Consider the following 12,143-nt stretch of genomic DNA (forward strand, 5'->3'; position numbering starts at 1 on the left):
AAGTATGTTTGTTGCTGAGTTAAAGTCAACCTGAAGGCACCTAATACCAACAACCATTTAAATGAGAGAAGATCAAAAGGAAAATGACTGTTGATATGTTTAAAGCAGTCAGTTCAAGAAGTTAAGAGAAAAGCAAACGAACAGGTACAGTGGCTTGAAGACCTAATGGGACCCTAAGCACAAGTGGAGAGCGCATCTGCTGATACAAGGAGTTGGATATCAATTTCTGCCAGTCTTTCCCTTTGACACAACCTATACCAGCTTCTCCAGGCTTTGGAGAACATGTTGGAGAAAAAAAGGGAAAGTCCATGAGTGAAACTCAGATCATCATAGTTAGGATTCCCTACCTCCCAAATGAGAAACACCCCAAAATTGGTGAGCTAGAACTTTGTCCACTTGTACACAGAAAAATATTGTTCCAGATTAGAAAAAACATCATAGACTACTGTAATACCCTATTATGGGTCCATCTTGCATTTTAAAGAAACTTTTCCCAAATTAGACAGTGTTACATTAACATGCTCATAAGCATGATCAGCACATAAACATATAGAGCTAAATTTAACTGTTAGTTCCAACAAGAGTGAACCCACCACATCAATGGAATTTTTGTAAGTGTTATTTTACGAAGTTCCCACTGAATCAATGGGCCATGTTTCAAATATTTTAATATATCAAAGTTGACACATTCCTCCCAAATATGTCAGTGTGCGTTGTGTGTTTTCAAGTAATTTCTGACTTATGGTGAATTTATCATGAGGTTACCTTATATGATTTTTCATTTCATAAGATGGGCTGGCTCCATTTCTTTTGAACTTCCACTGAAACTGAAATGCAGTTCCATAAAACTGAGTATTATTTCTTGTGGCCTCTAGTCCTTAAAGTCAGGAGTGGCTGCTCTACTATTTTAATTGCTTGTGCTTTAAAATGTTTTCAACTATTTTTAATGCGACTAACTTTAAAGTCTTTTTGCTTTAATGTTGTACTAGTTTGCACTTAAATTTTTGAATAATGTTTTATCTGTTGTACATTGTCTCAGGGGCCCTTGAAGGCTTTGAAGCACATAAATAAATACTTTAAATAAATGATAAAATGAAATACATATGTTAGTTAAAATCTGAATACCTGAGAATCTGCTCTCTTTGATTTGGGCATTTTATACATTTATTTATTTATTTATTTCTATTCAAATTATTTCCCAAACAAGCCCAAGTCTTTTTAGGGTGGCATTGCAATCATTTCCCAATATGTAATATATATGTCTATATGTTTTTAAAAATTAAAATATGCAAAGTAGTGTACAATAAGCAAATCTGCACAAAACAATAAGAAGCACAATATAACAGCTTGTGATTAAGCTCTTTACTAAGAATGTCAGAACTACCTGCAAAACATTCCTCTATGTAATTCAAGAAAAACATGGCATAGGATCACATGATATGGAAATACCTAACATTTTTCATGTTGATTCTATAATTATTATTTATTTTTGTTGAAAGACACAGGTTTGTGATCTCTCCAAACGGGAATGTTCACTGTCTACTGTTGTATATGGCCATTCTAAAGATTAAAAAAATTGACGTAAGACACAGAATACTTAATAATATTAAATAATGATAGTACATGTAATCCATTCTTAGAAGACATTTATCTTGATACCTTGACATGCTCTCCCCAGAACTGGCTAATGGTCTTAACTGTTTTCATTGCTGTGACACTATGAATTTAATTAAAAAAAATTAAAACAAGGAAGGCAGGCAGGAAGCAAAACTCCTAGGAGATGCCTCAAAGGCAGATAATTATGAGGTTACATTTTGAGAGGTCCCTAATGAGCAACAGAGAATCAATAGGAAATCTCCACAAGGATTTATATTAGCATGTGTGGTCCAGCAACACTGGTTCCATACTTCTGCAGAATATCTTTCAAAGTGAGTTATTTTATTGAAATTCCAATGGTGCATGAAACTAACCTATTTAACAACAGTGGGAGCCCATTTTACAGTCACATGGTAATGGATGGATTAGGAGCCACTCGGGGATTCTTTTTGCTCAAGAGATAAGACTGCATTGATTTTACACTGAGTTGTGTGTGTATTGTTTGTGCCTTCAAATCACTGCTAGTCAACAAATCACAGCGAGCAAAACATATTTCTTTCAACTCTGCTGGCACAGAAGTGAGTGAAAAAGTGAAAATGCTGTTCTTTTGAAGAATTTGTGCTTCCAGATAACTGTAATAGTGTTCCGCTTCCTCTCCTGCTGAAATTAGAAACAGAAAGGGATGCACAATCTATGCACTATTTCAAAGTCAGAGTCTGCTTTCCAACCTTTCCATGCTTCACCATTTAAAGAGATATAAGTTTATCTCTAGGTAAGAATCTCTGGCTGTTCTTCTTCCTGGCTTTATGTCACACTCTCATCTTTTGTTTTCCAAATTTAGTCTAATTTTTCATTACAAAATTTATGCCACACTTGTGTGTCTTGGAACACATTTCTTGTCAATTCTTTCAGCAAAAGCTAAATGTGGCTATTTTACAGCCTTTTACAATATCTCTACTCTTTCTTTGCTCTGCCCCACTCCAAATATTAGATCAGATGAGTGGTGCTGGTGGGGAATGATGTACTATGAATGGATGGATGTTAACTTAAACATTTAGTATTTAAGAATAAAGCAAATTTTACACTGATGCTGTTCTGGACCCAACTATTTATTTGTTTAAAATAGGTTTTATATACTACTCTAACCTGAAGTGCTAAAAAAACATACAGTAATTAAAACAGTTGAATATATCATAAATAATTAACAACAAATGAGTTCCTTAAAAAATAAGAACACCAAATCCCATATAGATACCTGAGTGTGAATCCAATGAGCAGGAGGATGTGTTGTATATTTTACTGCAAGTTCCAATACTCCCTCTTGTTCCAGAAGGCCAGGACTTGAACATATTGAGTATCCACCAACTACAGCAACCCCAGGTATAAAGAAGTCTACCCTAAGAGAAAACATATTTTAGTTTGTAAAAGTATTCCACTGAATCTTGTCTAAGGCAGTTTTCCCTTTTATATAAAATCTGTAAAATAAAGTAAAATCCAATGTCACAGTTATTCAATTTATAAGATAGTGTTTTCTTAAACTTGGATGCAAGCCTACACTGAATGAGTAAATTCATTAACTGTACTGACCACTGGCCATGGCAATAACAATACAATGTAAACAAAGTTTATATCAAATACATAGCACTTGTGATCAGTGCGGGTAGCAAACAAATTTTCAGGCATTTTTGTTCTTTAGGGCAACAATGGGAGAGATTGTTCTTTACAAATCCCAGATTATTCCTACATTTCCATTAATGCATATTATGCCAGCATGGCTATAGCCAGATCTATCTCTAGGCTTATGCATTTAGGTTCTAGCTTAAATTTAAGAAGTGAAAAAAGAAGAAAAAAAGAACAATTTGTTGCTGCAGCACGCAAGAGCTGAACTTATTTCCACTGAAAATATAGGTAATATAAGGGGACAAGCTGCCACTATATTACCTGGGGAATGAGAGTGCATCTGGGTGGCTATTTTCAAACTTCTCACAAAGCTAACCTACCAATAGCCTTTTAGACCAGAAGATGAATATTTAAACCTTACAGATACAGAAATCTCCCCACTAAGTGTTATGTCACTTTTGGAGACCACACACCTCAGAAGGCAGTGTGCACCACTAAGAGATGATCCAGTCATAGGTTTGTTTATGTTCCAGTCATAGGTGAAATCAAAAGAATACAGTATGTAAAGCAGCACATCATCTTAAGACTCAGCAGGATAAAAGCTACTGCAGAAAGACAGACTGGAAGAAAGGAGTATTCAAGAAACATTAGAAATGACCATCTGTATTTTGGTGTTACACAACTGTGGGGCAATATGGAACCTTACCCACTATTTGATCTTATTGCTGAATGCTCAGTGAGGGAATCTGTAGTTGCTCTTAACAAATGGACACGGTTATATGGTCAAAAGTACTCCTTTAGATCAGTGTTTCTCAGGCTAAATGATGAGGTGGACCAGCAAGGTTTTCTCCCTGTGCCAATGTATCAGGAACCAGCACCATTCTTGAACCCATTGGCTATAACTGATTTTTTTTCTTTCTTTCTTGCAAAATTGCTGTGGATTGACACCTTCCATGGACCATCATTTTGAATAGCACTGCTTAAAATAATCCAGCATCAAACCATTTAGCACAGGGGAGGACAAGTCCCAAGAATCTAAAAGCTGGGTTTTGGCCACAAGGACCCCAAACAAGTTGCACCAGCCAACCTGGTGGTGGAGGGGAATCTTGGGGCTTCAAAAGGAAACAGGGCCACAAAGTTTTTGGGACCATGTGCAGCCTCTGCCTGACAAAGTTCCCATCCCTGATTTGGCCCTTTGAAGTTTCATATAAGCATCACGAATTAGACCAAAAGCACACTGGTAACTTGCACAGCAATACTGAATAATGTATCTGTACTTCTGTCTTCCCTCTATTATTCAGGCAGCTGCAACTGCAAGAGTTGAAGTTTCCAAGTCATCATCAGAGGCAATCCTATGTAGAATACATTGTAGCAGTGGTTCTCAAACATCGGGGTGGGAGCCCCAGGTGGCACAAGAGTTGTTTGGGGGGGGGGGGATTGTAGGCTTTGGTCTTTCCTCTCCCCCTCTTCCAAAACTTTTTAATGTGTACAATTTATACATGTATTGAACTGTATATTAAATTTACTTAAATAAAGCTGTGCTAATTTAAATGATGTCATTTCCTTATATAATGTTAAATTATGAATATACATGAATGTGCAAATGAAAATACACTCACTAAAAAAACCAAAATATTTTTATCCTTAGACTACGTCAGGGAGGGAGGGAGTAACGTCCTCATGCAGATGTAAAGAGGGGTCCCAAGGGTAAAAGCTTTGAGTAGCACTGAATTACAGCAGTCAAATCTGGGCTTAATTAATAAGTAGCTATAGCTAGACCTAACTGATCTAGATCAGGGTTAAAGTTGGCACTCCGGTTGTCATAAAAGGCACTTCTGGCCACCCATGCCATTTCAGCTGCCATTATAGCTCCAAATCTGGAAGCACTTTCAAGCTGCTAACTTTGTCATTCAGGAAGAGAGCAACCGAGTTCAAGATAAGCAATAGATCCCCATAGAGATCAGCCAGACTCCCAATCCACAATCTCTCTGTTTGATCTAGATTGAGTTTAAGCTTGTTCAGCTTCATCCAACTTGTTAGATAATTTCTCACCCTGCTTTCAACACTATCATTCTCAGTGTAATACATGGGAGGGGGGGAGCTTTAAAGGTTTTCAACCACACTTCTGAGTGTATAGATTGTGGAGTTGTTCATAGTTTACTTTTAGGTCAAAAACTGTACCCCCTAATAAGATAGGCAACATATTCCGACCTGCATTATAGCACCCTCTAGCGTTAGAATATTGTGCATGTTACATGTTGTAATATTGCATTTGGGACAATTATAACCAAATAGTTCAATTTGGAGAAGTGCAACTAAATAGTTCTAACTGGGTAGTGAGTTCCATAGGTGACTGACTAACCCCTTCACCTCTTATGCCCCACTTGCTTGTTTTTTGTTCCAAAGCTAGTACTTTGTTAAACAGATTTAAGCCCCACCACCATCTTGGGAGGTCACTCTCCCACCACCTCCATCTCCATCTCCATTACAGAAACTTTTAAAAGATGCCATTATGCAAATCTGCCCAGGCCCCACCAAAACTTCACCAATTCCTTCTGAGCTGCAGCTTGTAGAACAGACAGTGCAGTGCAACTAGAAATAATCTCACCACAAGGCGATTTCCAATGTGTACACCTATGGCAACACCACATTATTACATAAACATTCATTTTAAAATGTTTTTGAGTTCTCATTCTCTGGGGGGGGGGGGGACACAAAGGTACAAAGGGCTCATGTGACTAAGAACAGCAACAAAATGGGCAATCAGGATGAAAGAAAAAGCAACAAAGAGATCCACTGCACTACAATTAGAATGTGTACAATTTATTAGTAGGACCAAAGATATGCTAGGTATTTAGACTCTAAATCCAATTACAAAGGAAGTGACTGCATGTTTAATGCTCCATAAAAACAGAGCTGAGTGTCATAAAGTACCAAAATAATCTATAAAGTTTAAAACCCCAGCCTGAAGAGTACAACACAATTGATTCAGTACTACAGAAATGTCTTTGTGAAACATTAATCTTTTCAAAAATATAGCCATGTCTATCTGCAGCTCATAAAATGCATATACCCATCTAGATGTTGCAAGAGCCAAAATCTTGCTTAAAAGTCCACAATGCTGTGTACCAACCCAACTTTGCATATTGATAGTGAGGAGCAGAGGCAGAATACTAATAATGTCAACAAATACAATTGTTAAATGATATCACACTTAGGCGAGACCCCTAACGTCTAACCCGCTATGTTAAGCATATGTGGGAAACTTTTCCCTTTATAGATGTCAGCAAAGGCTTGAAACATATTCAGTACAGAAAGCTATAGATACAGTATATAATTACATGCATATAAATGATATTTATATGCATTTATTCATAATTACACATAAAACAGGCTATATAAAACTGGCTATCAACACAAGATGAGTAGACACCTAATTAAGAAGAAAGGAAATGGATTCTACTTAATATATGCTAGAATGTTTTCCAAATACGATCAGAAATCTTTTATTTTCTGAGGTTTACCGTATGTCATTTGATCAGACTTTCTCCCCTCTCCACACTGCCTATTAAACACCACTTAAAACAGTATGTGTGCATGTACAGAAATATCTGCCTTGGGCAAACAGTCATAATCTATATATTTCATGAAAGTGAATAACGAAGTTTCCACTTACTTTAATGGAGTTGGCTGCTCCCTTTATTCACTTGAAGCTAACTAGTGTATTACCCAAATGTGGAGGTTAATAGAAATTGCCTATTTTTCATCTGTCAGCTGAGAAACTCTATATTTAAAACAGATACACTGGCAAAGCATAGTGCTGCATAATTATATTTGTAGTCTGATCCTACCTATGTTTCTTTGGATAAGCAAGACTGTAATCTCATAGTCACTGGGTGTTAGTTACCATCAAGTTCAAATGAGAGACTTCCAAGTGACCCAATCATCAACAGGCCTTGGTCAGGTCTTCCAGACTTAAGGCTGTGGCTTATTTGATTCAGTCTATCCATCTGTAATGCAGTTTCTCTCATTTACTACTGCCTCCTACCTTACCAAGCATTATTGCCCTGTCTAGTGAGCATTGTCTTCTCCTGATATGTCTATAGCATGATAGTCTAAGTTTAGTAATCTTGGTTTCTAGGAAATGTTCAGGCTTCATTTGCTCTTGGACACATTTATTTGTCTTGTTAGCAGTCCAAGAACTCCTTCAGCACCACATTTCAAATCAGCTGGTTTTCTTTTTAGCAGCTTTCTTCATTGTCCAGCTTTTACAACCCTACATAGAAATGGGAAATACAATGGTATGGGTGATCCTAACTTTAGTATTCAATGATCTATCTTTATACTTTAGGATCTTATCTGGTTCCTTCTTAGCTGTCCTCCCACATCCTAGTCTTCTTCTGATTTCTTGACTGCAGTCTTTATTCTGATTAATGACTGAGCTAAGGCATGAACAATCTTAAAACTATTTCAATGTCTCCATCATCTACATTAAAGTTATGTAAATCAACTGTAATCATTATTTTTCCACTTAATGTTAAACTACAAACTTGTCTTTGCACTTTTTCTTTGACTTGCTTCAGTAGTTTTTCCAAGACAACTATTTTCTGCTAGCAGCATGGCATCATCTGTATATCAAACTATTGGTGTTCCTTCCTCCACTTTTCACATTCCTTTCTCAGAGTATAAACTTGCTTTACCATGATATGTTCAGTGTGTAGGTTAAACATATAGGGTGGTAAGGTGCAGCCTTGCTTGATCCCCTTGTCAACTAGAAACCATTTCATCTCTATGTATTCTGTCCTGACGGTAGCCTCTTGTCTTGAGTACAGGTTATGTGTAAGGACAATAAAAAGTTGTAGCATGTCTCCCTTTTTAAAGAGCAACCTATAGTTTTTCATAATTTACACAATCAAAGGATTTTCTATAATCTATAAAACACAGGCTGATTTTCTTCTGAAATTCTTTGGTGTGTTCCACTATTCAACATGTTTGCAATATGGTCCCTGGTGCCTCTTCCTTTCCTGAACCCAGCTTGAACATCTGGCATTTCTCACTCCAAAGTCAATGTTGTCGAATTTTGAGCATTGTTTTGCTTGCATGGGAAATTAATGCATGGTTCTATGGTTATTGCAATCTCTGGTGTTCCCTTTCTTGGGAACTGGAATGTATATTATTTCCAATCTGTGAGTCATTGTTTTGTTTTTCTTGTTTGTTGACAAATTTTAGTCAGAACTAGAACTTATTTTGCCTTATTTGCCTTAGAGTTTCATTTGTCATCCAGTGAGACTCCCCCTTCTTTTTGGTTACAAATAGTGTCTTTTTGCAACCCTCTCTGACAATGTCCCTGGCTTAACTCCAGAGATTGTCTGGCTCCTGGTCAATTAGACTTAATAATGCAAATCTATTTTTACATTATCTTTAAATTCTACAGGGAGGTTTCTCAGGTTGTATTTTGACATAATAGTTGGCTTTGTGTTCTTTAGCTTTACTCTAATTTTTCATATCGATACTTCAGGGTCATGGTCACAAACTTTCCTGGTCATGTTTCCACAGAGAATGGAGCAGCTCCATCTTTAGCTTCCAGTTATGTAGTCTGATTTCTATAATTCTAACCCCACCCCCAGCCTGCCCAAAGTGCAGTTCTGTACCGGGCCTGAGTGCCAAAAACTCTTGCCCAATCACTTTGAGATCTACCAGGAGAGACTAGCCTAATTTTTGCTTACCTCTGTTGACCAAGATTGTGCTACAAGTACTGTAAATCAGTTTCAATGAGACTATTTTAAGGGATGGTCAAAGTGAGTCCTTAAAGCCGGATGTTTTTGGGGCCTTCGACACATCCAAAATCTCCAGACCAACGTTTTTCTGGCAAACAGGATGAACTTCTGTTCCCGGAAGCAACAATTTACCTTTTAAATAGTGTGAAGGCCACCTTGTACCATTTAACTAAACATATCGATTTTTGAGAACCAAACAACGACTTCTGAGCATTTTGGGATTTTGTTGTTTATTTGTTCAGAAGTCCAGGTGGCCACCAAACAGTCTTGGAGCATAAAAGTCGTCCCTGGATGCCTACTACCACCACTTCATTTTTAAGGGAATATGTAAGGGGAAGTCTTAAATACTGTAGGTGTCTCAACAGAGGTCCTGAATACAAGGTAGATTCATCTCCCCAGGTACTATGCCATCTATTAGTTTTCTTTTGTTTATTCTTTATAGGTCTTCACTTTGAATTATAAACAGAACATTTAAAAATGTGTAACAACATGAAACTTAATTCAAGAGACTATATTTATTTAATACTAAAAGAACTAAAAATTAACTGTTAGACAATTAGCACCACAGAGAAAATAAAGTCAATTTTGGAACAAAACAGCAGGAAGGTGAGAAAATAAATCTTCCACAATAACGCCTCTGCAAACTACTGCTCAAGAGAAACTAGAAATGCAACAGTATGATTGAAACTGCTATGAACAATCTGGTCAGCTTATCTATGATGGCAGAAATCTTATATGGACATAATGTGAGCAGAATCAGCTAGACCATGGAGGAAAATAATTTGTATTGTGCAAATAAAAAAAAAAGAATTTTGCATGTTTGCATTAGCAAGGGAAATTCAGACACTTCATTACAGAAATGGGTCTATTATCCTTTCCTCTTATGGACCAATACTTAGTACCTCCCATTAGAACAAAATCATGCTTCCAAGCTGCACTGGTGGAAAGTTATCACACCAAACAGAATTAAAATACTTTAAAAGGGAAGATAATGAAAAGAGTAATTACAATTAGAGAACCCAGTTTTCAGTATGATAATTACCAAAACATTTTTGAAGGGTAAATGTTTTTCCAAGAGCCAGCAAGCACAAATTTAGTATGCATCTGGGCACATGTGCAAAAGCTGCTGCAAATTGCTCCACAAACATGAATTATTGCAATCAACATCTTGTTTTCTTGTTCTAAATGTAAAAGACTACAAAATTAACACTGCACTAGTTACTTGTGTTATTAACATCCTAGCAGATAAGTGTTTAGTGCTTGTAAAACCTGGTTGCCAGGTGGAGTGACAATAAAAAGGGGTGAGGGCTTTCTAGACAGATAGAATCAAGTACACCCTTCAAGTCACCCATGGAAACAATACTAAGGGCCAAAACACACTGCAGAAATTATCCAGTTTGAGGCCGCTTTAACTGCCCTGGCTCAGAGCTAGGGAATCCTGGGAACTGTAGTTTGGTGTGGCACCAGAGCTCTTGGATTGAGAAGGCTAAATGTCTCACAAAACTACAGTTCCCAGAATCCCCTAGCATTGAGACAGGGCAGTTAAAGCAGTCTCAAAATGGATTATTTCTGTGGTGTGTTTTGGCCCTAAAAGAGCCTGCAAACATTCCCCAAAACATGTAGATTATTAGATGTAATGTTCAACAAGGAAACCAAGCCCCTGGTGAGGCTCTGAGGAAATGGGAGTAGAAAGGACCTAACTATTAGTCCTATTGCGCCAATGGTAACCAACAAGTGTTCCCAAGAGTTAATGAAGTCATTATTAGGGGATAATCTCATAGCAATTTTCATGCTTCCACTCAGGCAAGTCACTGAAGTAGCTCTTAGGTAATGTCTTTTATGGATTTAATTTCAATTTACTAGCAAAGTGTAAAAAAACCCCATGCAGGACTGTAGCTTTTGAGCTGACTTTACAGCAAGGATACAAAGATGGCTGATGCAGCCCCTGCGGAAAAACTTTCCCTTTTTGGAATGGCAGTTCCCCGTATGCCATATCAAACTGCTTTTTGCAGTTCCTTTACTTTCAAAAGAGGTTTCCGATGTGACCCATGAAAATGTCATTTGAGAAATCTTAATGTTCACTTGGAAAATCAAGTGACATGGCTCAGAGTACCAAAGCTGCCAATTTAACCACTTTTCAATGCAGCTGGAGATATTTTTAAAAATTTGTACCACTCACAAAAAGTACTCAGAAGAGCTGGAAATGTGTAAGTGAAGAAAAAAAGAGCAGAAAACAAGTGGGGGTTATTGTAAAAAGGTTTTGAGTTTAATTTATGTAATTAACATTTGTTTGTGTTTTGCATTAGGAGAAAAACTAGGTTCTAGTTGTTTTACACAAAAATAGATATCTTGCAAGCCACTTTGGGTCCCTTCATGGGAGAAAGGCGGCATGGAAAATAAATAAATAAATACTGGTGGCACAGTGGTTAAAATGCCTGTACTGCAGCCACTCACTCAAAACCACAAGGTTGTGAGTTCAAGACCAGGAAATGGGCTCAAGCTTGACTCAGGCTTGCATCCTTCCGAGGAGGGCGCTAAAATGAGTACCCAGATTGTTGGGGGGAAATTAGCTTACAGTTGTAAACCGCTTAGACACTGCTTAGGCGGTATGAAGCGGTATATAAATGAAGCTTGTTTGTTTGTGTTTGTTTGACTAGAAGAAAGGACAAAGAGAATTTGAAAGAAACAGATTACTTGAATTTGTTTCTATAAATGTAGCATCAATTTAAGCTTGCTTTATGGTTTTCCCTTCCATTTAATACAGAGCAAAGAGCCTTACCATTGTCCTGCCTTAAAAGTAAATTCTTTATTTGTGACTGCCAAACGAAGCCTTTTAACTGTTTCAGATTCACTGGTGATCCCACACACTTTGGCTTTAGAAATAATCTAAAAGACAAAAACCACGATCATCGTCACCACCACCAACACCACTGCTTCAGGACAATGAAATCTCAAGAGAGAAGATATCCCAGGTGTAGAAACCTCCTTCCAAACATGTTTGACCAATACTGGACTGGCTCAACTAGCCTATTCTACAACTACTGATAGATTTATAACTAAGTCCCATGCATGTTTATGCAGATATAGGCCTCACAATGCACAGATTAGAAAATGGGAAATATCAATGGGATTTTCTTTTAGCTTAATATT

General features: G+C 37.2%; 2 protein-coding genes across 6 annotated transcripts in view; one reads left to right on the forward strand and one right to left on the reverse strand.

The window, feature by feature from the left end:
- Positions 1-4,747, forward strand: part of RFTN1 (raftlin, lipid raft linker 1) — a 147,055-nt gene extending 142,308 nt beyond the window's left edge. The window contains exon 13 of one of the 2 annotated variants that reach the window (XR_016281931.1): positions 4,518-4,601. Coding sequence is in view for 1 of the 2 variants with exons in the window: in XM_089532988.1 (XP_089389114.1) it covers positions 4,518-4,724 (207 nt within the window). In the remaining variant the exon portion in view is untranslated. Of the gene's footprint in view, positions 1-4,517 lie in introns of both variants that reach the window. The other variant, XM_089532988.1, reaches the window with a different exon arrangement.
- The window catches only part of LOC149309752 (oxidoreductase NAD-binding domain-containing protein 1-like), a 33,745-nt gene that overhangs the window by 4,271 nt on the left and 17,331 nt on the right, over positions 1-12,143 (reverse strand). For all 4 annotated transcript variants that reach the window (XM_089532992.1, XM_089532991.1, XM_089532990.1 and 1 more), the window contains 2 exons: positions 11,773-11,879; positions 2,852-2,993 (listed from right to left, as the gene is read on the reverse strand). In XM_089532992.1, the coding sequence (XP_089389118.1) occupies positions 2,852-2,993; positions 11,773-11,879 (249 nt within the window). The remainder of the gene's footprint in view (positions 1-2,851; positions 2,994-11,772; positions 11,880-12,143) is intronic.

This window comes from Sceloporus occidentalis, unplaced genomic scaffold (assembly GCF_023333645.1).
Source record: "Sceloporus occidentalis isolate IW3139 unplaced genomic scaffold, rSceOcc1.0.p SCAF_7, whole genome shotgun sequence".
Lineage (NCBI taxonomy): Eukaryota > Metazoa > Chordata > Lepidosauria > Squamata > Phrynosomatidae > Sceloporus > Sceloporus occidentalis.